The 23,562-nt window shown below is 39.4% G+C and overlaps 3 protein-coding genes across 4 annotated transcripts; 2 read left to right on the top strand and 1 right to left on the bottom strand.

The window, feature by feature from the left end:
* Window positions 1–1,389: 1,389 nt before the first annotated feature.
* On the top strand, window positions 1,390–4,357 carry zbed4 (zinc finger, BED-type containing 4). The gene has a single exon (XM_028450819.1). It carries the CDS (start codon window positions 1,535–1,537, stop codon window positions 3,518–3,520), a length of 1,986 nt encoding a protein of 661 aa, XP_028306620.1. The 5' UTR covers window positions 1,390–1,534; the 3' UTR covers window positions 3,521–4,357.
* A 720-nt stretch (window positions 4,358–5,077) lies between these two features.
* On the bottom strand, window positions 5,078–10,930 carry alg12 (ALG12 alpha-1,6-mannosyltransferase). Of its 2 annotated transcripts, XM_028450105.1 has the most exons (9): window positions 10,768–10,930; window positions 10,425–10,557; window positions 9,153–9,326; window positions 8,892–9,086; window positions 8,160–8,263; window positions 7,833–8,056; window positions 6,185–6,354; window positions 5,438–5,513; window positions 5,078–5,350 (listed from the first exon to the last, which is right to left on the bottom strand). In XM_028450105.1, exons 1-9 carry the CDS (start codon window positions 10,924–10,926, stop codon window positions 5,122–5,124), a joined length of 1,464 nt encoding a protein of 487 aa, XP_028305906.1. In that variant the 5' UTR covers window positions 10,927–10,930; the 3' UTR covers window positions 5,078–5,121. The 2 variants fall into 2 exon arrangements, with proteins under 2 accessions (XP_028305906.1, XP_028305904.1); XM_028450103.1 differs by having other exon boundaries at window positions 8,892–9,326.
* Window positions 10,931–11,228: 298 nt separating this feature from the next.
* Window positions 11,229–19,827, top strand: creld2 (cysteine-rich with EGF-like domains 2). The gene is made up of 10 exons (XM_028450006.1): window positions 11,229–11,586; window positions 12,529–12,611; window positions 14,163–14,273; window positions 14,424–14,515; window positions 15,578–15,754; window positions 15,842–15,940; window positions 17,440–17,523; window positions 17,643–17,738; window positions 19,186–19,326; window positions 19,457–19,827. Exons 1-10 carry the CDS (start codon window positions 11,443–11,445, stop codon window positions 19,507–19,509), a joined length of 1,080 nt encoding a protein of 359 aa, XP_028305807.1. The 5' UTR covers window positions 11,229–11,442; the 3' UTR covers window positions 19,510–19,827.
* Window positions 19,828–23,562: the final 3,735 nt, after the last annotated feature.

Raw genomic sequence — 23,562 nt, 5'->3', positions numbered from 1 at the left:
AGTGTTTGTAAGACTGACTCAGCCTCTCCCAGTCTTTCAGTTAGTGGTCTGAACAATGACACAGAGGGACACCTAGAAAATGAAAAGTATGAAAATAGAAATGAATTGAGTAATCATGTTGGAGAAGATACCAGGGATGGAAATGGAATGGAGGAAATGCAGGACGATGAAAGGTTAGCGTTTGGTAGCTCCTTTGGCCCTTTTGTAACCAGAGACGGTGATGACTATTGTAATTTACTCAGTGGTTACACTAGCACTCTTTATGATGTCGCAATGGATGCCGTCACCCAAAGTCTTTTGTCATCAATGAGGAGTCAAACCAACCCAAGAAAAAAGTCCCCTGCATGGAATCATTTCTGCATCTCGCCAAGAGACAGTACCAAAGCAATCTGTTTATACTGCATGAAAGAGTTCAGTCGAGGTAAAAATGAGAAAGACCTCAGCACAAGTTGTTTGATGAGACACGTGCGAAGGGCTCATCCCACTGTACTTCTACAAGAAGGAGGAGACATGGCCTCTAATATGTCTAGCTCTATAGCCCCAGCTTTGGCCCCAGCTTTGATCCCTCCTTCTCCAAATTCACCAAGTAACGGGGAGCTATCAAACAGCATACTTGCTCCTGCCTCAAAGAACACCTCACCATCTACATCCTCAGCGGAGAACTATGACCTATCATCCAAAGACATAACCAAAGTAGAACCAAAACTCGAACCACACACCAATGCTGACTTGCTTTCAACTTCACATTCCAATGAAAATGGCATTGAAGACATGTCGGACAGTGGAGGGCCTGAGCGCATCTCGGGGACACCAAAAAGCTCAAGTTCCCGTCGCAGGTCTGCTGTGTGGAAGCATTTCTATCTGTCGCCAGTGGACAGTTCCAAAGCTGTGTGTATCCATTGCATGAACGAGTTCAGTCGAGGTAAAAATGGGAAGGATCTAGGAACAAGTTGTCTGATTCGTCACATGTGGAGAGCCCACAAAGAGGTTGTGATAGAGGAAAACGGGCAGGGAAATCACATCCCACCACCATATACAAACCCACCCTCACTTTTGTCTCGTACCCAGCTGCTTGAACCACTGGACATGAAAAAAGAATCCCCAATTCTTCCATCTTCCCCAGAAACCATTTTAGATGAACTACCCCAAAGCATTGAAGAGAGCATGGACATTAAGGAGGAATCAGATGAGATGATGCATCTCTCAGGGCCCGAGTCTTCTCTGAATTTCTCTTTCAAAACACAAGGACCAGATGAAGACACATCACTGGCGTCCTCACCATGCGACCTTTCCGAAGGGCCTAGTCTTAGTCAGAATCATTTAATTTTCCAGCAGAATAAGAAAATCATGAAACGGGTGAAATCCGAAGTGTGGCATCATTTCATTGTGTCACCAGTAGACCAGTTGAAAGCACTGTGCCGTTACTGTCCATGTGTCATAAGCCGGGGAAAACGGGGCGACTTTGGTACAAGCTGCCTAATGAGGCATCTCGTGAGACGTCACCCAGACGTCCTCAAAAACCAAAAAAGCACGGATGATAAGGACCCCCCCCCTTCTGCCCTATACCAGTATCAACCCAACAGAAACATCTTCATCCAAAGAAGCTGAGAGCCCTGCCACTGATAAAAAGACACAACCCCTCCCTGTTTTTAGTAAAAAGACATCAAAACTGTGGAACCATTTCTCCATTTCACCTGCTGACCCTACGAAGGTGGTTTGTTTGCACTGTAACCGCACAATTAGCAGAGGCAAAAAGACTACAAACCTTGGCACAAGCTGCCTTTTCAGGCATGTGCAGAGGTTTCACGGACATGTTCTTGAAAGTAACAATACTATCTCAGGTGATGTGCCGTCTGCTGATATTCACATTAAACAAGAGCTCGTGGACACGTCCGTTTTTGAGGCGGAGCCAAGCCATGAGCCATTTGATCAACACCACCCGGTTGCCAAAAAAATCACAAAACTCATTGCAGAAATGCTCGCACTGGATCTTCAGCCATCAGCTATAGTGGAGAACGCTGGACTGAACAGATTACTAGAGTACCTCCAGCCCCAGTATTCTCTACCAACTTCCTCTTACTTTACCAGCACAGCCATACCCGATATGTATGAAAGGGTAAAGGGCGTTGTGCTAACCCACTTAAAAGAGGCTGAAGGAAGTGTTGTTCACTTCACAACGAGTATTTGGGTCAGTAGTCAAACAAGAGAGTATCTAACCCTTACCGCCCACTGGGCAACGTACGAGTCCAGCGTCCGACCCCAAGGGCAAGACTTCCACTGTTCTGCTCTTCTCAGTGTCACACAAATTGACTGTGATCAAGATATGCAAGACATTCCAAAGCAGCTCGAGTATCTGTGGGAGTCTTGGATAACCTCTTCCGGTCTTAAGAAAGGGTTCACTTTAACGGATAACACCACCATCAGAAACACCTTGGAAGACCACGGCCACGTCACCATGCAGTGTTTCGGACACAATATAGACCTCATTGTAAATGAAGCCATAAAGAGCCAGAGAATGGTTCAGAACCTGTTGAGTATTGCTCGCAAAATCTGTGAGCGCGTGCAACGCTCTGCTAAGGCTAAGGAGAAGCTCGCAGAGCTCCAGAGGATCCATCAGTTGCCTGAAAACCAGCTCATCCAAGATGTCCCTTCAAAATGGATGACCTCCTTTTTCATGCTGGAGCGGTTGGTCGAGCAGAAGATAGCCATCGACGAGATGTCGATCGAGTGCAATTTCAGGGAAATCATCAGCTGCGACCAGTGGGAGGTGATGCTCTCTGTTTGCAATGCACTGAAGCCCTTTGAAGTCGCCTGCCGGGAAATGAGCAATCGCACTGCCACTCTGGGACAAGTGATCCCCCTCATTCACATCCTGAACAGGAAAATAGATATGCTGTTTGATGAAACCGTGGGCATAGATAACATGCTCAGATCTCTACAGGAGGCCATGGTGAGCAGAATGTCTGCAACTCTCAGCGACCCACGATACACCTGGGCAACCATGCTCGACCCGCGATACAAAACCTCTCTCTTCACAGAAGAACAGGCCGAGCAGTGCAAACAAGACCTGATCCAAGAGCTGGACTTGTCCTCTTCTACCTCAGTGGCAGAAAACGCTCTGCTGCCCAATGGCTGTAGCGAGGCTTCAGATCTAACAAGTGCTTCACACTCCAATCGGGACAGTCTGTGGTCTTTAATGCCTGAAATCCGGCAAAAGACAAAGAACGGGGAGAAGCCAAAGTCTTCAGAGCTGTCGGTGCTGGAATACCTTGAGGAGGACATTCTTGATCAGAACTGTGATCCCCTGGATTATTGGAACTTGAAAAAGTTCCTGTGGCCCAATCTTGCCAAAGTAGCCGCCCGTTACGTGGGTTGCCCTCCCAGCATCGTCCCAGCAGAGACGCTATTTAGCACAGCAAGTGTCAACTGCGCCCTGAATCAGCCCCGCCCTTTGCTGGACAACATGGAGGGTCTGTTGTTCCTCAAGGTCAACCTCCCTTTGATATATTTCCAGTACTGATCTTTGTTTTGAGTGTTAACATTGGTAACCTTTGACCAGGGACCAAGTTGCATAGCTGTGAAAATGGGGTTTGAGGATAACGGGGGTCTTTAGGGTGTAAAATATCAATTTATACACTGATTCTGAATGCAAAGCTCAGATTGAGGTAATTTTATTGTATTCTGTGTACTACTGTTAAACACTTTGGAGCTGTTTTGATGAGAAATCTCAGTCAGAAGTGTATCAGGGAGGGAGGGTTTTTGTAGCTGTAGGGGTTGTTGGTGTTTGCTTGCAATTTTTGTTTTTTGTCGACTCTCTCCTTGTGCCTTACCCAAAACTACTTCAGGTCAAAATGCTGTAAATATTATCGTAATTGTGCAAAATTATTTGAATGCTTTTTTTTTTTTCTCTCTCCATCTGATAATTTTGATTTAAAATCTTGAGTTGTTAGTTGTTTTCTGATTGAAAACTGGGCCCTAAAATAAATGCTGTGACTGAAAGATGATTTTTTTTTTTTTCTCTTAAGTTAATGTTATTTAATTCACATTGTGTATTTGTGGCTCATGGTACTGTCATCCAGAAATAGATCTTTTTTACTCGCTGAAATGTTTTTATATGTATATTATTGCTGTATTTTTCACAATAAGGGGTGTGAAATATTCAATTTGTCTCTCTTAAGCACAATTTAAGTTGTATGTCCAGGGGGTTAAATTATGGGTTTATTATGGAGAAAATTATGTACTGTAAATTTTTTTATATGAAATGAATTTTGAACCTAATTTGATAAATGTTTTAACGTTGCAACTGGAAACATGCAAATTTTGTGGTCATTTGTAAATAAAGGGTTTCTCTATTTGACATGGGTGGTGTTTTTGTACTTTTTAGTCTAACAAAAAAGTAATTACATGTAAATTTACAAAGGTAATAACTAAAATCAAATCAAGTTTTATTTCTAAAGCACTTTACAACAACCAAAGTTGACCAAAACGCTGTACACAATAAAATATACAGTTTAAAAACAGCTTAATATATAATTAAAAACACCATTATCACATTTAAAACAACTGCTACACAACTATGTATCAAACGCCATAATAAACAGGTGAATTTTTAGTTTTGCTTTGAACGGGGGCAGGTCTTTGATGGAACGTAACTCAAGCTACTACTTTATATTTACTGCATTTTAGTTACCTGTGCATTTATAGGATATAGTTATTAAATTATGGAACATGTGTAGTCATAAATAAATTAAAGCTGGTTTAAAATTGTGTTTTCCATTGCATTAGTTATGGTTGGAGTAAAAATGTTGACATTTTCCAGGATGGCCCTTTCAGAAGGTGTCATCTGGTTCTTTTCAAACCAATCCAGAGGTTATAAAGTGGGAAGATAAGGGATAAATATTTCTGAAGCACAAACATAATTACTAACTTAGCTTTATCAATAACTGGTCATTTGTGTAAATGGAAGCATTATACTTCATAAAAAAGTATGATTGGGTAAATGTAAGCAGCAGATTTTCAGTGAAAGAAAAATAAATCCATATTTGAGTTTCCATGTAAATAATCACATGACAGCAGCATATTTTGACAATTTTATTTATTTGTTTCATCATTCTTTGGCTGTCATGCTTTGGTCCGTCTTTCCATCAGCACAGCTTTTCTCTCTAAATGCACAATGACTGGAGGAAAGTGAAAAATGTTGAATGCTATGTTACTGTATCCCTGTATGAAGGCCAGAGGCTTATGGGTATCATGGAGAAGCTGCATCTTTGTAGCGTTAGCCTCCAGCAGTAGGTGGGAGTACATTTTCATCTCAGGATTAGTAGGGCTCAGATCCTCTCGTTTATCATATCTGTTAAATACAACATGACAGAGGTGTAATAATAAACCAGAGCACATCAAATATAGTTTGATTATGATACTTGTATAAAACACTAACCTCCATTTGTTATTTTGCTCTAGGAAACGTGAAACTCCTGTTTCAGCAGCAAAGGTGTCAATATGAACAAAGACGTCTGAAATATTGAAAAAATAGGAAGATTTTGTTGTCATGCACAGAAGATTCTGCATAAATACATTAAAAACACATTACAGCAGCATCTGATCTAATTTTGTGTGGCTGGCTACCAAAATAAAAGCTCAAAAGCAATATGAAAATACACAAAATTACACCACAAATATACAAAACAACAAAAATGTGGAAAAACACAAAATGGCAAAAAGTACATTAAAATTTCTAAAAAGGAAAATGAAAAACACAATGGCTTCAATAGCACACAAACCTACACAAAAATACACAACATTACTCCATAAACACACAAGAATATACAAAAAATGAAAGAAAAAATACAAAACAACCACAAAAACCTTTGTTCTTTCCAGTATTAATGCTTAATAATTCTAAAAGCTGACATAAATGTTAATAGTGTGGCCCTAGGATCATACAATCACATTTTTGCAGCCCTTGCTGTGATGAAAGTTGTCCTCAAAGGGAGAATAGAAAAATAAACCCACTCAAGCAGCATTTAAAATCAGTTTTGGGTTAGAGTTTGCACATTCTGCAGTTTGTTTTTCTAAATACCATCTTTTAGAAATAGATATAAACTGCAATATTGGTCTAATAATAGCCAACCCTACTCTGCGGTGACCTCGTCATCTTCAGAAAGAACAACAAAGTGTTTCTAACCTGCTGTAGCAGGCACCAGTCTGTGGAGCTCCTGCAGCCCTCGGCCTCCTGGGTAATTGTGGTGGGAAACGTAGAGACAGAGGCTGGAGTACGCTGTGTTGATCAACAGCTGGCCCACCACCACAGCAGAGCCCAGTTTGTAGATCCAGGACTTTTGATAGTTGCATATGCTATCAATATCATACAAAAAGAGCAGATAGTCGAGTCAGCAGTCGCTAAGTGGCTGATTCCACAGAAAATTATTTACGTCTAAATTTAAGGCACAATCCAATCAAATCGAAGGGAACTCAAACCATCGAGCAACATTGTCATTGAAGAACAGAACAGGTCTTTTTTTTTGTTCTTTGCATGTTAATGTCTGAAATAGGGGGGTGTGCAATGTGCATTTACATTAATCTGACAATACAATTTGCTACTAAACAATACGATATATCGCAATATCAATAATTACATATTTTAGCTTTAATCTTTAATTACAAAATGGTAAAAAATACCATTTATTACATTTTTTTGTTTTTAAACTTGCAAGAACAAGTAAATTGTAACTAATTGTAATTCAAGTACCAATATCAAAAACAAGTGGTACGTTTATCAAACTCAATTAAAAAAAAAAGTTTAACTTTTGCTTCTACAACAGATTCTGATTCTTAACGCCCTTATGGCGCATTCACACCAAACACGTGGAAAGCATCAGGTTTACATTCAGAATATATGGTGGACGCGCTTCTAGGAGCGTTGAGAGGTCCCGCTGCGTGTTGCGCGCCTCCTGTGCGGCGCAATTTTGAGATATCAAGCTTTTGACTTGCGTCCGGTGTCTCCAATGCTTCCGGCGCTGGAGTTGGGATTGTTGAACTTTTGGGGCATATTACGACGCATCGACCAATCAGGAGCATTCCCCAACCATGACATATTCAGAATAATGAAAAAAAAAAAACCACTAACCAGAGACAGATGGATAGTTGGTGTCCTGGTAGAAGATGCGAGCGCTGATGAAGGTCAGCAGGTCGTCAAGCTGGGCACGGGAGAATCCAGAAACAGCGCCAAGGTGCAAATAAAGCCAAGCCACTCTCTCAATAATGTAGAGCCGATGAGAGTCGGAGGAGGCGTGTTCAGCAAGGAACACGCCTCCTCCGCCTTCTCCATTCACCCACACTTCTCTACAGCACTCTAACATCACAGTGCACACACTGAGTCACAACAGAATACATCCGACCGGAAACACCACCTTCTCAACACAATGTTCCCCACCACTTCACAGTCACTGGGTAAATTATGAACGTAACTGATCACCACAACATCATCCATTGTATGAACACCACCGGCAACTGGGAAGCCCCTCCCCTAAACACGCTCAACACGGTCTCTTCCCAACTTGTTTGGACGCGCGTCCAGAGCGTCTTCGACGCTGGTGACAATGATTCAATGAGCACAAGCGTCCAACTAGGGGCGTGAGGCACGATTTTGATGCCCTAAACGTGTTTGGTGTGAACGCAACATTAGAATCAAATCGAATCCAAATCTAATCATGGAAGACATTGTGATATCGGCAAATATCACACAAAGAATCTACATCGTATTGTCATGAAACTGGTGATTTACACCCTGATTAATGTCACAAGAATCGATTGGATTTGTCGTTTTCACCTACATGAATGAGCAGCCCCGTGCAGCCACTATATTAAACACAGGAAAGGTGTATATGATGAAACGCAGCTCCTTGTGGGGCAGCAGTGAGTAGATGAGGATGAATCCCACTGTGGGCAGCAGCAGCAGCTTCATCCTACGGTCAAACAGGCCCAGGGGCACAAAGAGCAGCGTGCACCCCAAAGCACGAGGTACAGACGAGTAGAAGTACCAGAGAAAGGGAGAGGTTTACTGGAGGAAGAAGTCAAGGCTTTAACATCTTTGAGACATCATCATCATCATCATCATCATTACTGGGAAAAAAGATGGAGTCTGATAACTCAAAGGATATTCCCCAGCTGGAACTTTTATTGAGAATAGTGTTATACCACAAAACCTGTCCTTCAGGCCAAAGAAGTTTCCTCCAGAACAGACTGTCCACAGTGACGGTCAACGCTGCACACACACACACGCACGCACACACGCTCAGAATACAGTGATTATACCAGTGGACACTTTTTTGTTTGTTATACAATGGATATTAGATATTTTTATACCGCATTTTCATTCCAGGTGACCCCACTTGGGGTCACGACTCAAAGGTTTAAAAATCCTGCTTTAAGGACACTGCTGCAATTAAACAATGTTTTATTAAAAAATATCATTTAATGAGTAATTTTTTTTTAATTTTATCATTACTAGATATTTCCAGTGACCCCATTCTAATTTTATTTCCAGGCCACCCCACATGGGGTCACGACTCAACGGTTGAAAAATCCTGCAGCAAATTTTTTTTCTTCTTAATTTTTTATTATTAAGAAAATATATTTTATTGACTTTTTTATTTTATCCTATTACTAGACATTTCAGGTGACCCCATTCTAATTGTATTTCAATTCCACCCCATTGGGGTAACAAGTCCAAGTTTGAACAATCCTGATCTAAGGGCACTGCTGCAATTAAAAAATATAATTTTAACAAGTACATTTTCAGATTTTATTATTACTAGATATTTCAGGCGACCCCAAGGTTGAAAAACTCTGGATTATACTTAAGCATCTCATATTTATTAATCAGCACTAACCCAGTGAGAGGATCCCAGCCGGGGCAGCGTAGAACAGCAGCTGCAGTAATCCCAGCCTCCGGCTCAGCAGAGACATCACCAACATGAGGCCCATGAAGATGCAGAGCTCAGAGCGGAACACAATGATCACTAAAGCAGAGAGGCTGATGAAGCTGCTGTGATTCTGGACCATCCAGGATGTGAACGCCAGGAGAACTGAGGAGAGAGTGGAGTAGTAATAATAGAGGAGAACTAGGGAATCAAAGTTGGAGCTCACCTCACCTACAGGCAGAGCAAACACATTGGGGAGCGTCCTGGTGCTGTAGTACATCAGGTGGAACTGAGAGGCACAGATGAGGCAGAAAAGAGCTGCGACTGTGGAACCAAACTGCCTCCTGACCTCCCGCTGCATGTGCCACAGAGCACCGAGCACACACGCTCCCAGGGAGGCTCGCACTGCACGCCACGCCACAGAACAGAACAGCAAGATACAACAAAGGTTTTCACAAGCAGGGTTGAAGTCAATTACAATTACGTCTTCAATTATCAATGTTATTTATTTTTTTTTGTTGAGATTTTTTAAAATAATTTTCACAGTGGTTTTAGCCTCTTTTTTTTTTTTTTTAGGATAATTTTCTCGTGCTTTTTTTATTTTATGTTTTTTCTTTTGCCACATTCAACACAAAGACAGAGATAACTACAGAAAATATGCTGACAGGTTACCACAGACAGTATTTACAAATATTATACATTATAATACAGTAGGTGTGCGTGTGTGTGATATTATAAGAATTATAATAATGGTATTTGTGCTATTAAAGGGTGAGGGGAGGAGACAATAACAAGTTATTAATAGAAAAATGTGTTATTTCCAAATACAATTAAAATTACAATTATTTCCCCCCTGAAAGTCCATTACAATTACATTCTCAATTACTAAATTATAATTAATCACGATTACTGAGCCTTTAATAAATAATCCCATAATACGTAACCTTCCTCTTGTGTTAGCTTTCTGTTAGCATCTGTTATGATAACAGGTCAATTTTAACCCATGTCTTAAATCAGCTGTAAAATACACTAAAAATATTATCTATCATCTAATGTGTTGGTTACCTTGTTAGGATTTGTTATCAATGAAAATATTAGTTTTAATGTTTTAGGTGTGGGTGTTTGAGCCTTTTTCTGTCAGTATACCCCTCAATGTATTTATTTTTTTCAAATGGTTTATTGATCCTCAAGAGAACTGACAGGAAAACGTATTAAACATATTTTAATAACTGTTTATTACATGTGTAAGCCATAGTACTATAAAGTGGTTTCCCAGGTTTGCGTTTCATTAAATTGTAAATGACAGTTTTTACATAATTTCCATGACAATTACAAGTACAAAGTCAATTTTCTGAACTCAATTCCCGTTTAATTATGATTACAACAGCAACTGATTTTTCCATTAGAATTACAATTATAATTATGTCAGAAATGTAACTAATTATTGACCACAACCCTATCCACAAGTTAAGCAAAAAATATCATCAGGTGTCTGTTATTTACCAAGCAGCTGTGAGTAAAGCTTTGGTACGTCCATCAGAGTGGACAAGAAAACAAAAGGCGAGGAGAGAGCAGAGACCAACAAGGGGCCGAGGAATGTCCGTGGAACCACACCAGGGAACTCATGATGGTCATACTGGAGGACAGGAGAACATTAGACAATTATACACATTTTTTTTTAATTTATCATAAATATATATCACAACACATGGCTCCCATCTAATATTATTATTACATTATTTTAAAAATAAAAACACCAAACATAAAAAATAAAAATGTATTGGCCAGAAACATTAGTCTGCTCTTAATTGTAAGATTAAGTTTTTTGTTTACTGTTACTGCTTACCTTGTCAAAGTCAAGTCTGTGATACAAAATGTCATGTGTCGCCTGTAAATTGAAGCTTTCTTCCACTTTGGCGAATGGACATATTATTAAATGCAAAAATAACACAGAGATTAAAAGAAACAAGAGAGGAAGCCCAGAACTGGTCCTTTTTTCCGCCATGACAGTTGACACTCAGTTTCATTTCCGGTCAAAACCGGAAATAAAACATGTTGCAATAATATTCCGTTTGGTTCTGAAAAATGAATGAAATCTACATTTGTGATGACCTTTCACTATGAAAAAGTGATAATAGTTCATGAAATGGTTAAAAAAAATATTTACTTGATTACTATGGATAAGCTTCTTGAATTTTCCACGTGGAGACGGTTTTTTGTCCCGCGCGTGGCGGCTGTTGATTGGCTCTTTATATGATTGACAGGCTAACAAACCAATCAGCACAAGCCACAATACGGTCCCAAAGCTGACGCGGAAATCACGTTTTACATCCCTTTTCCTCTACACCCGGCATGTAAATAGTACACTGCACTGTTGCGCTTTGCTTTAACACCGAACATTGTGTGTATGTAGAAATGCGTCCTGTGTGTGTAGCACTTTGATAGCCACCCATCCAAGGCTTTTAGCTGTGTGTGTGTGTGTGTGTCTGGGTCCTGATGTGAGACTCGGTTCTGAGCTGAGATGCTGTTCGCGGGTCCAAAGCTGCGGCTCCTCAGGCTGCTTTCTTCTCTAACTCTTCTCTGGCTTTTTATTCTCACTGACGCCAAAAAAGACCTGAAAATCACCTGTAACACCTGTCGGAAAATCACTGACAACTTCAACAAGGCAAGTGTACTGTAGAAGCTTATTTTTATCCTGTATTTTGATCATATTTATCTGTATTATGTATTTATTTTTCATTACTAATTAAAATGCCATATTTTATACATGTGTTCTAGCCATTTAGGCAAAAAGCCTTTGTCATCATTGTTCTGGTGATGTGAATTTCATATATTTTGTTGGTCGTGGCCATGTCTATTGATACGTATCCGTATCAATAGACACTTCGTATTTTGTTTTACACAAAGAAGAAAATAAATAAATAAATAAATATAATATAAATAGAAAGGTAGTGCGATACAATAAGTTTCCCACGGAATGTTTATGGTAATAAATGAAGTGTAAAAACAGACTTAATTGCACTTTTCAATGCACATGGTTCTGTTACAGCAGGGTTTTTCAACCTTGGGGACGGGATCCCATGCGGGGTCGCCTGAAATGTCTAGTAGTTCTTAAAAACTGATTTTAAAATGATTATTGTTTATCACATTAAAACACACAATCTTAAACAACTGTGTTCTATATTTTAACTTTGACAAATTTAAATCTAGTTAAAATAAAATACAGTAAAACAAAAATAAAATAAAAAATCTGACCTGGCGCAACTTGTCACTAATCCCGTCTACTCTGTATTTTTAACACTGTATAACAAAAATGATCAAAAACTAATTCTTGGAAGAAAAAAAAATGTCTTTAGGGTTGTCAGAAATGATTTAATATCAAAATGGGGTCACGATCCATAAAAGGTTGGGAACCACTGTGTTACAGTCTGTGTTGGTTTGTAGTCATTAGAGGTCTAATGTAAGGCTAAGAAGAAACATGTCTAAAGATGGTTGAATGATATGACGTGCTGATTTTTCGTAGCTAATCAGATAACTTGTGTTTGACACACGACGTACACTGAAAGGCCAATCTCGATCGTTTCTGATGCATGACTTTGTGTTTCAGGGCTTTGACCGAACAGCAAATCAGAACTTTGGTGGAGGAAACACAGCCTGGGAGGAGAGGACGCTCTCCAAATATGAGACGAGGTGAGACAAGCACAGTATGACCTGTCGGCTCAACCTGGACGTTACAGCTAAAGGCTTGTCACAGATAAAATACACACAGCAAAGAAGTGCTGTCCAGGGGTGTGAATTGCCATTAATCTGACGATACGATACGATTCACGATGTAATATATCCCAAATACTAAACAACACCATATATATCACAATATCCAGAGGTGAAAGTAATGGATTACAAGTACTTGCGTTACTGTAATTCAGCTGCTTTTATGGGTAGTTTGAGTATATTTCTAAATCCGTAATTTCACTTGTACTTAAGTACATTTTAAAAGAAGTAATTTGTTACATTTCTACAACCAACCGTTACTGAGTAAATTATTATCCCCCCTTCCACTTTGTGGCAGGGGGATGTAGGTTTGGGCTCCGGCCATCTGAGTCAAAGGGGACAGCTTTTCTCAGAAACTGTTTACTATAGGATGACCAAATTTGGTGTGTGGCTTCAGGGTATCGATACCTTGATGGAGTTTGAAAATGAGAAGCGCACAATTATTTTTTTATGGAGTTATTGCCCTTGTTCCATTTTTTGGACTCTGTTCGAGGCATCTTCAAAGGGGACAGCTTTTCTCAGAAACTGTTTACTATAGGATAACCAAATTCGGTGTGTGGCTTCAGGGTATCAATACCTTAATGGAGTTCAAAAATGAGAAGTGTGTAATTATTTTTTTCCGGAGTTAATGACCTTGTTCAGTTTTTCTTTACTCTGGGTGAGTTTGTGTGTTTTGACCTTCCGCTGTTGCCGTAGTAGTTGGTTTCTACCAACTTAGTTCTTGTATTTTCGGCTTTAAAAAAACTAGGGCTGCCAACTTTGGTCGTTTAGTCGACTAATTGGTTGATGCTGTCGTGGCCAACCAAGATTTTGATTGGTCGCCCAGCAACGGTATCAGTTTCAATACCGTAAAAAAAAAATGCAATGCACTTATATAGATAATAAGGATTAAATATCAATATAATGTATTTAAATAACCAAACATGATTCTATGTCCAGCAACAGCCATGTAAATGCGTGCTGCAGTCCACTGCACTTCAGCTGACAGTGCAGTGGACTGTCCTCAGAACAAATGAAGACATCCACTATTGAATCAATCCTTTTTCTGCATAAGAACAGGGATTATCTTTATATTTGATACATGATTATGTAAATAGATCCACTGTCTCTGGCGCCGTGGATGTGTTTGACGTACTGGTTTCCCCGTGCGCTGATCTGATGTTGACATTAACAGATGTCTGTTAATAAAAGCAGGCTTTCCACTAAAACAAACAAATATGTCATTTGTATGAGGAAAAAATAGGTTTTAATTGTCGGTCTGTGTTTAAAAGCAAATCAGCACCACAAAACGCCAAAACTAAATATTTCTCTCTCTTTCTTTCTCCTCGTCCTCTCCACCTGCTCATTTATTTTACTTTTTTTTTTTGGTTGACTAATCGCTACGTGAGCCATAGTCTTGGTCGACCACAGCCCTAGTGATCTGTGTATGTTTGTTGTTGTGTTTCTGTGTGGTTGCTTGTGGTTTTCCAGTGAGATCCGTTTGATGGAGATCGTGGAGGAGTTGTGTGACAGCAGCAGCTTTGAGTGCAACCAGATGCTGGAAGAACACGAGGAGCATTTTGAAACCTGGTGGTTCAAGAAGTGAGTTTAGGGTCCGTAATAATAGGCTCAACACCGGGTGGTTGGGTATCGATCCTGTAATCTGGGATTGGAATATACGCTTTAACACAAAATCAATCAGTGCAGATTCAGCACAAGTCTTTTGTTTTTTTACTTTGTGGTGTATCGCAGGAAAACAAAACACCCTGATCTGCACAAGTGGTTCTGCATTGAGACCCTCAAAGTGTGCTGTCCTAAGGGAACCTTTGGGCCTGACTGTAACGGTGAGAACAACCTGCTGTCTGCAGGGGCACATTTTTAGACATCCTCAGTTTTCAGAGTCAGGTATCAGGAAAACTTCATTTCAAACGTCGTCATATGAAACGGCGTCACTTGCAGGGGTGGACTGGGAAAAAAAAAATCAGTCCTGGCATTTTTTGTCCACACCAGCCCACTACATTGTCAGAGGACACCACGTAGAAGCTGTTCTTAGGTCTGTGATGCTCAACATGTGCTCTGTGTGGGAAACTGTTTAACCCCTTTTTAACTATTTCTTTTGGCCATTTTTGCATCTTTTCAAAAAGTTCGGACACTTTTTTCAGACTTTAGCTACCTTTTGCCAATAAATATACCTGTTTTCCTTTTTTTCATACTTTAAACCATTTTTTGTTCCTACTTAAATTTTTTTTGCCACTTTTCATCCAAATAAGCTAACTTTTGCCAAATGAATAACACTTTATTCCTTTTTTCCCTACATATTGCCTCTTTTTTTTTCTCCACATTTTTGGCTTTTTTCACTATTGTTTGCCACATTTTGCCCATTTAAGCTACCCTTTGCCATTACATACCACCTGGTTCCTCTTTATTTGCTCATTTTTTGGCCACTCGACTGCTCTTGGCCCATTTTCATCTTTTTTGCCATATTTTTGCCACTTTTGGACCATTTTTGGCCACGTCTGCCACCAATTTCTCGTCAAAAAAAAAAAAAACGTAGCTGACCGGACTGGCCCACTTTGGGTCAACGGCCACCAGGACAATGCCTGGTATGCCAGATGGCCAGTCCAGCCCTGCTCACTTCAAACAAAACAGACTCATGTCTCAGCAAAAGGCCGTGGAGTCTGATGACTTATTTTGAAGGCTGAGGCCGTTTCATTTGACTGCGTTTGGTTTGACAAGTGACGCCGTTTCATTTGACGGAGGTTTTGCTGAGTCGTGAGTCCGTTTGGTTTTCTGACACCTGATACCTCACTGTGAGACCTGAGGATGTCCTATAACCAGCACCGTACTACAGTTACGCTGTTGATCTCAGACCCATGGCTGATGTCTGCCCTCCTGTGTTCCTCCAGCCTGCGTAGGAGGTTCTGAGAAACCCTGTCACGGTAACGGGGAGTGCGATGGCGACGGCACCCGTGGAGGTGACGGCACGTGCAGCTGTGAGCGCGCGTACAAAGGAACGTTCTGCCTGGACTGCAGCGACGGATACTTCAATGTAGAGAGGAACGACACCTTCTCCCTTTGCACAGGTTGGAGTCAGCATCAGCAGATGTACTGACACGAATGAGATGAATGGATGGTAAGGTTGTAATATCAGGGATCACTTTCTCATGCAGAATGCCACACCTCCTGTAAAACCTGCAATGGAGCAACCAATCAGGACTGTGATGAGTGCAAGGACGGCTGGGAGGAGGATGACCAGGAGGCGTGTGTTGGTGAGAAAACCTAATCTAAGCAGGAACACACGGATTTAATGAGATTCAAACTAACAAAAAACAAATATAATATCTCTTATTTTAATTATAACCATAAGTAAGGGATGAAAATACGACCAATTCAATCTAGCTATTTATAAAGCACCTTAAATAAACCCAGGGGGACATAGTGACATCAGTAAACATGTTTAGAAGCTAAACAAGGACAATAGATAAAATACATTCAACACACAAAGCACTGTAAAACAAAAACATCATAAATAATAAAAAATAAATAAAAACACACATTGACATAAACGGTATGTCATGGTACGCCAAGGTTCAAAAGTGTGTTTTTAACTTTAGACCCAAGGGTGCTGATTTACAGCCCATTCACACTTTGCTTTAAACCATTAATGAACATTAATGAGAATTTGTTTTGTTTTCTCGAACGCAAATAAAGAGATAATGACTAAAAACTATGAATAAAATTGATCACAAGGGTCTAAATTTGGTGTAGAGGAATTAATGTGAAGGGATGGGACATTATACGAGATGAGCCAATCAGTGGTAATCTGTGTGAGAATTTAAGAAATACAGTATAAATTATTTATTTGTAGAAGTTAGTGTGCTATAGTGCAAATCCTCCAAACATTTAGTGGCTGAAGTTACAATGAAGTGATGATAATTCTGTTAAAAAATGATTTTATATTTTCACCAGAAGAAAAAAACCCACGGCCAAACTACATTATTATCCCCGCCACAAAATGTGGAAGGGTGAAATAGGTTTGAGCTCCGTTTGTCCGAGTTAAAGGGGACAGCTTCTTTCAGAAACTGTTTAAGATACGATAACCAAATGTGGTGTGTGGCTTCAGGGTATCAATACCTTGATGGAGTTCGAAAATGAGAAGTGCGCAAGTATTTTTTCCGGAGTTATTGCCCTTGTGCCATTATTTTTTTTTTTTAACTCCGTTCGAGATGTATCAAAGGGGACAGCTTTTCTTAGAAACCTTTTAAGATAGTTAGTAATTTTATATTCTGATGTGATTATATTTTCTTATGTATACATCTAAGTTAGATTTATACATTTAGGAAAAGGTTGTGAGTTATAATCAGAACCAATCTGGCGAGGGATGTTGATGACTGTCTTGTTATTATTATTGTTTGTGTGTGAGCTGATGACATCATACACAAATAATAATGATAATGATGTAGTTAAATCCTGACACGTAAAGGTTAAACCACTTAGTCATGTCAAGTTTCTTATAATCAAGGTGTAGGTTATTGTTTGAAGAAAACAATTAAGCTAAGTAAAGAAAAGTATGTATTATCTAACCCTATTTTACTATGAGTTCACTATTAGGGAGTTGTTTTTCAAATCTTTCATTAATTTTTTTCTAGACAGCAGTGCGGTCACCATTGGTGTGTGTGTGACTCTCAGTTTGAAGCACTTTAGGACGACGCTACGTTATAAATGTGAAGTCCTTTAACATTTACAGTGTTGGTGTGATGTGCTGCAGATGTGGATGAATGCTCCAAGGACTCGTCTGTGTGTAAAGAGGGTGAATACTGCGTAAACACAGAGGGATCCTTCTCCTGTAAAGGCAAGAGAACTCACTCAAAGTTGATTGGCTGCTTTTAAATCTACTTTGGATTAGCAGAATAAATCCTAGTTTCTACATTTCTAATCCGTTCTTTCCCTCTTTGTTTTAATCCTCCACAGACTGTGACAAAGTCTGCTCAGACTGCACTGGACCCGGACCAGACCAGTGCCAGGCATGTGCCGCAGGATACCAGGACACAGAGGGCACATGCACAGGTAGCGTGTGTGTGTAATAGTCAATTTTGTCATGTTTTTTAGCACGAAAACACAGTATACTGCTGCAATATATTAATTTCTATACACGAGTAGACAAGCAAACATTCATTTGATGTTTTACCGCATAATCTTCAGCTATATAATAATTGTATGCAACAAAATGTTACAATAAATACCATTTTTTGTAAGGGGAGTGGTGGCTTGGTGGTTAAGGACGCTGGCCTTGTAATCAGAGGGTTCAAGCCTCTCCTGGGCCGTCACTGTGGGATGTTGAGCAAGTCCCTTAACCCCGAACAGCTCACCAGGCGCCGCAAAATGGCTGCCAACTGCTCCCCAGGGACGGGTTATATTGCAGAGGACAAATTTCAATATATATGTGTAACAACATATATACATGACGAATAAATGCTTAAAGCCCAGTTTAATTAATTAATTTTTGCTTGCAGATTAAAAGGTAATAATGTAGTAATTGTAAATGACCACATGGTGGCACTGTGGCACACATAACAGTAAAGGATCCAGAAACCAAAGTCCTGACTCAGGTTATGGTGACCTTCAGCCATCAGAGACACTTGGATTTTTATAAACAATATTAAAACCTATTCAGAACCATAATTCACCGAGTAGAAAGCTGGATACTAGAAAAAGAACATTTCTCATAATATTTTCAAATCCAAAACTTGACAGGTTTGTTTTTATAACGCCAAACCATGAGCATGCAGATGTATTTTGAGATCTTTCTTTTTTTGGAGAGAGGAGGAAATTTAAAAAGTGATAGTGTTTTATTTTATTATTATTTAAATGAAGAAAAAAAGCAATCTTTAATATGATTTAATGTTGTTTATTTTAATATTCCTATAGTCATATACCAAGTGTCTCATCATAGGAAAAACCCAATACATTTTTATAATTTAATACAGCCTACAACTACTTTTTTTTTACTAATTTACATCTGACTTGTTTCATTAAATCATGTTTTCACTTTTTATTTGTGTAAGTCAGTGCTTTTCAACCTTGGGATCGTTACCCCATGTGTGGTCCCCTGAAATGTCTAGTAATTGTTAAAAAAAAATAAATAAAATATTACTGCTTAAAATTATATTTTTTAAATTTAATAATCTTTTCACACACAATGAATATCAAACAACTGTAATCTATACGTAAACTTTTTGTAGTTCAAATAGAATGCAGTACAGAAATATCTTAACCCTGGCTACTCTGTACATGTAACACCCTTTAATAAACGTGATTATTAAAAATCCCCTGTGTTGCTAGAGATTTGTGAAATCAAACTGGGTTCGTGACCTGAAAAAGGTTTGGAACCACTGGTTCATTATTATCAAAAACCTCAGACATCTGTGACAGTACCAACACTGTGATATGTTGTCCCTGTTGATGAATTCAGTCAGCATTTCATGATTCAACAATAATAAGTGTCTGTTTTTAGATGTGGACGAGTGTTCTCAATCTGAGGTCGTGTGCACGAAGGAGCACCAGGAGTGCGTCAACACTAAAGGCAGCTACACGTGCGTGTGCTCGAGTGGTTACGAGAAGCGAGAGGACGAGTGTGTCCAAACGCCCACTCAGGGTAAGAAGTCTTTGATAAAACGTTCTTCTTTTTAACCGCTATCATTTATGAACCTGTCGTAGTTTTAAACTGTCTGCTTCACTTACTAAAAGTCTTGTTGTTCACATGATGTGTCGCCGTGCGATTAAAGCCGAGGAGCCTGAATCATCGGAGACGAGCGCGGATGCACACGCTGAGCTTTGATGTGTAAACGTACTCATGAGGAGAGAGAACTGATGCACTTTCTGCTCAAGGATGCCTTCATTTCAAAGCAGAAACACTTAAGATGCTCTTACAACCAGCTGAAGCCGTGGAGATGCTTTTTACCTGCAGTGGATTTATTCTGGAATACTGACAAAAAAAGACGGACCATCATGCCCTCAGTGTACTGGAATGTATTGTTTTTTTGTTCATTTTCTTTTATTTTCTTTTTTTCCAGATCAAGCAACCACTTGTTGTCGTTATGTTGTTTTAAGATTTTACAATCAAGTGTTTCAATAAAGATCAAATTTATTAAATTAAGCAAATGTGTTCGCCCACTTTTCACTGTAATGGTGCAATGATTGTTTATGACCACAGGAGGGCAATGTTGCCTTTAAGAATATCACTGGCTAACTGCACCAGTTGTGCTTGATGTGAACATATTGTGTTTTATTGTTATTAAAGCACAAATCAGACGTCATCATCTACTTTAATCAAACTAAGAGACTAGTTTTTAATCAGTGAGGGTTGTTTTTCCTGTTATTTCTCGCAGTGGTTCTCAACCTTTCCAGCCCGTGACCCCCAAAATAAAGGTTCCATAGACCGGGGACCCCCAATGTACCTTAAGTAAGCTCTGACCCCGAGGTTGAAAATCAACCCCAGATTTTTGTCCACTAACTCGTCCCCCAAATTTAGTCCAAAGGTATAGAATAATAATGAGGCCTTGTTTTGCTGTTTTATTAAGTTGTTTTTAATAATTACTAATAAAAACTTTTGCTGTTTGTTGTTATAGCACAGTTTACTGGATTAATAATACTGACTATGGGTTCAACTTATGAATTCTCACTTGCATTTTCTTTGGTGAATGCAGTTCATAGTTAAGTTTTTACTCTACAACCTAGGTTCCCAAAGTGGGTTACGCTAATTGTCTTACAGGGTACGTGAATAGAAATTAAAAACTGTGTGACAACAATGGAAACTATGATATAAATAGAGCAGCAGTCAGGAGCCTCCATGCATTGGCCTCAGTAAAAACTGGTGGCGACAGTGAAACAAGCTCAAATATGACTAGAGCTCCATTGCTTTGTGCTAGCCAGGTGTGCTGTTAAGACTTTGATGCCCTTTGCAACTAGTGGTTTTTCAGCTTTGACAAACGTGAAAACAAAATACAGAAAAACACTTTGCTTGGAGAACGATTATTCATCCAAACATTGCAGAGTTCTGTGCATCCTCTTAACCTCACCCTTCTCATCAAAGGTGAAGCGATTTGTATTTCACAGTTTCAGGGTGCTGCTGAATATGTTGTATTATTGGTATATGTACGATCAACAAATGTTTGATAGATTTATTCCCCAAGGGGTACGGGACTGTGAAAAGTTTGGGAAATACTGCTCTACAATATTTCAAATGGACTCAAATATAGGAATTAAAAGGAAATATAATATTGATGTTGAGTTAGCAGTGCAGTGTTTTGACACTCTCATGCCTTTCTCACCACTACAGTGTTTGTGGGGGGGGGGCTCTATCACCTTTCAGCATGACTTCCCAGCGTCCTGTGGGATGATGTCAGCTGTTTTGACTTGACAGGCCTGATAAGATGGCAGAAGCAGCCAGTTGAGACCTGTCTGAGCTGGTAGTGAAGCTGCACAGATGCAATCCCACCAGAGGCCTCCAACAATCCCCCCCCACCAACTCAACCCCTTTCATTCTCCTGATTTTCCCCACTGGAGATTCACTCTAGCAGCTATAAATCACTCATTACCTCCAACATCATCGATTTAATTGCGAAGCCAATTGTAAAGTTGCCCATGCTAAAATAAACAGCAATATTTAGCAACCAACGATGCTTTTTCTTATGGTACATTTGACAAGATTTACAACAATATTTGTGAAATTTTGTGATATTTTTTTCTTGTAAAAATATTACGTCAATGTTTAAATCTAAATCCATCAATCCATCAATTTTCAGACCCGCTTTGTCCTATTTCAGCATCGCGAGGGCTAAATCTAAACATTAAATGCTAAATCTAAATGTTAAATGGTGAATTTGCATACTAGATACATATTTAGTTTCACTCGTGACATTCAGATTCAACATTTAACATTTCAGTTAAATTAAATTCATTTATATAGCACAAATTACAACAATAGTCACTTCGAAGCACTATCAAAATATATGTAAAAAAAATATGTAATTTCTTTTTTTAATTGATTTAACGTTTAGATTCAACATTTATTAATATTATCATACAAATATTTTGTATCGTGCTTTTCTGGGTACCCAAAGTCATTTTACAATGAAGGGAGCAGTGTTGTGGGGTTCGATGCCTTGCCCAAGGGCACCTCGGCAGTGCTCGAGAAGTGCCCTGGCACCTCCCCAGCTACCAGAAGAATTTAAAATTTACACTTAACCTTTAGATTTAGATTTAACATTTAGATTTAGATTTAACATTGACATACTATTTTTACGCAAAACCCTTTTTAAACTTGGTTTGTTGCTCGACGCTCCATGTTGTTACTTTTTTTGCATTGTGTAAAAATAAAAGCTTAGCAAAGCACCTACGCTTATCATAATCTTATTAGCCCGATGATGAAAATGCTCTTCAGACAGAGCTCAAATCCCAAATCAGAAACAACATCAGCATGAGTCAGCGCCATGACTAAGACATGACTCAGTATATTCCTGTGCTGTTGATGGCACAGCAGTGAGCCAGGTAGAACGCCGCCATCATTTAAGATCCTGTTATTTGTTATGACGTTTGGTCCCTGGGTAACGGGATGATCTCCTCTTCGCCCACCATGGACTGATAGAATTTGGGCATCATGTTACAGAAAGCTAAAGCTCATGCTGAGCGAGTGGTGTTATGAGTAATATTCTATCACAGGGAGTCTTCTGACTCATGCAGCTGTTTTTATTCTGCAGAGATTGAGAAGCAATGCGTTACACTGATGTTCAGCTGAGGGCAAGGACTAAATGTATTAGATATCCATTTAAAACATGGTTTTCAAACTAAACTGAAGCTTTCTTTGCTTTTTATGTTGCCAGGTTGGCTTCCAGCAGCAGTACGTAGCCCATGCCACTAGGTGGCGTTACATCAGTGCAGGATGATCGTTTTGCCAAACAATGTTTGAATATTTGCTGAAAGTGAAAGCGTGAGTTTCATATGTATTTTTGTTGTCGTTTTGTATATTTTTAGGGATTTTTGTAGTTGTCTTTGGAGTTTTTTTTCTGTATTTCTCTTGTCCCGTTGTGAGTTTTTGCAGTTGTTTTGTAAATTCTTTGTGTTTTTGGAGTTATTTTGGGCATTTACTTTAGGGGCCGCATGTAGCCATTTGCATCCATGCCTGGTTTAGAGCATGATGAGCCTGAAGTGACCCACGCGCACCAAAGAGATCATGAGGTAATAATAATACGTGACCACACAGGCACACACTGGCCCTCATTTATCAACCTTGCGTGAAAACGGATGCAAATTTGAGTCCACATTTGGTCCTTCGACAGGACCAACGTGTGATTTGTGAAATATCTGCATCTGACCAATGCCAGCGTATAAATGATCGTGTATTAATAAATCCGGCAGCTGAATCCGATCGTCATTAACACGTTACGGTCAAGAAAAGGACATGTCAGGCTGGCGAGCATGAGCACTTGCCTTCTGCTTGGACGGTAGTGGAGTTTACCAGCGGGTTTATCAAGTATTCCATGGAAGGAAAACCAAAAAAAATGGTATCAGTAATAACGTGGGCTTTTTGAAAATTCATTTATAATGGTTTAATTTGTTTTAATAATCCATTTTGATCTGTCCTGAAAGTATGTCTGCTTATATACAGTATGCCTAAATGGACAACTGAGATCTCTTTAATAATTTGTTTGTTTTTTAGACTCAGTCAGATTTTGCTGTGCTGCACAACGAATCCACACACTCAAATTTGCGTGTACAAGACCAGACTTGAGATCTAAACGTAACGCACGCTCACGTCAAAAAGCTTGCATGAATATGACTGTACGCCCTACGTACGCTCAGACCTGAACGTACAAACGGTTGATAAATGAGG

The sequence above is a fragment of the Gouania willdenowi genome, chromosome 6, assembly GCF_900634775.1.
Source record: "Gouania willdenowi chromosome 6, fGouWil2.1, whole genome shotgun sequence".
Classification (NCBI taxonomy): Eukaryota; Metazoa; Chordata; class Actinopteri; order Blenniiformes; family Gobiesocidae; genus Gouania; species Gouania willdenowi.
Note: the sequence above shows the minus strand (reverse complement) of the source record. Positions and strands in the feature narration are given on the sequence as shown.

What these genes read in the sequence shown, in the direction of transcription:
- alg12 (XM_028450103.1), bottom strand. Translation starts at nt 10,926, where the DNA reads ATGGCGGAAAAAAGGACCAGTTCTGGGCTTCCTCTCTTGTTTCTTTTA. An exon ending in ACAGACTTGACTTTGACAAG is followed by an intron (nt 10,558 to 10,767) that starts GTAAGCAGTAAC and finishes CCTGTCCTCCAG; the next exon opens with TATGACCATCATGAGTTCCC. An exon ending in ACTGGTGCCTGCTACAGCAG is followed by an intron (nt 5,514 to 6,184) that starts GTTAGAAACACT and finishes TCAATATTTCAG; the next exon opens with ACGTCTTTGTTCATATTGAC.
- creld2 (XM_028450006.1), top strand. Translation starts at nt 11,443, where the DNA reads ATGCTGTTCGCGGGTCCAAAGCTGCGGCTCCTCAGGCTGCTTTCTTCT. An exon ending in GGGATCCTTCTCCTGTAAAG is followed by an intron (nt 17,524 to 17,642) that starts GCAAGAGAACTC and finishes AATCCTCCACAG; the next exon opens with ACTGTGACAAAGTCTGCTCA. An exon ending in TGTCCAAACGCCCACTCAGG is followed by an intron (nt 19,327 to 19,456) that starts GTAAGAAGTCTT and finishes GTGCGATTAAAG; the next exon opens with CCGAGGAGCCTGAATCATCG.
- zbed4 (XM_028450819.1), top strand. Translation starts at nt 1,535, where the DNA reads ATGATAAGGACCCCCCCCCTTCTGCCCTATACCAGTATCAACCCAACA.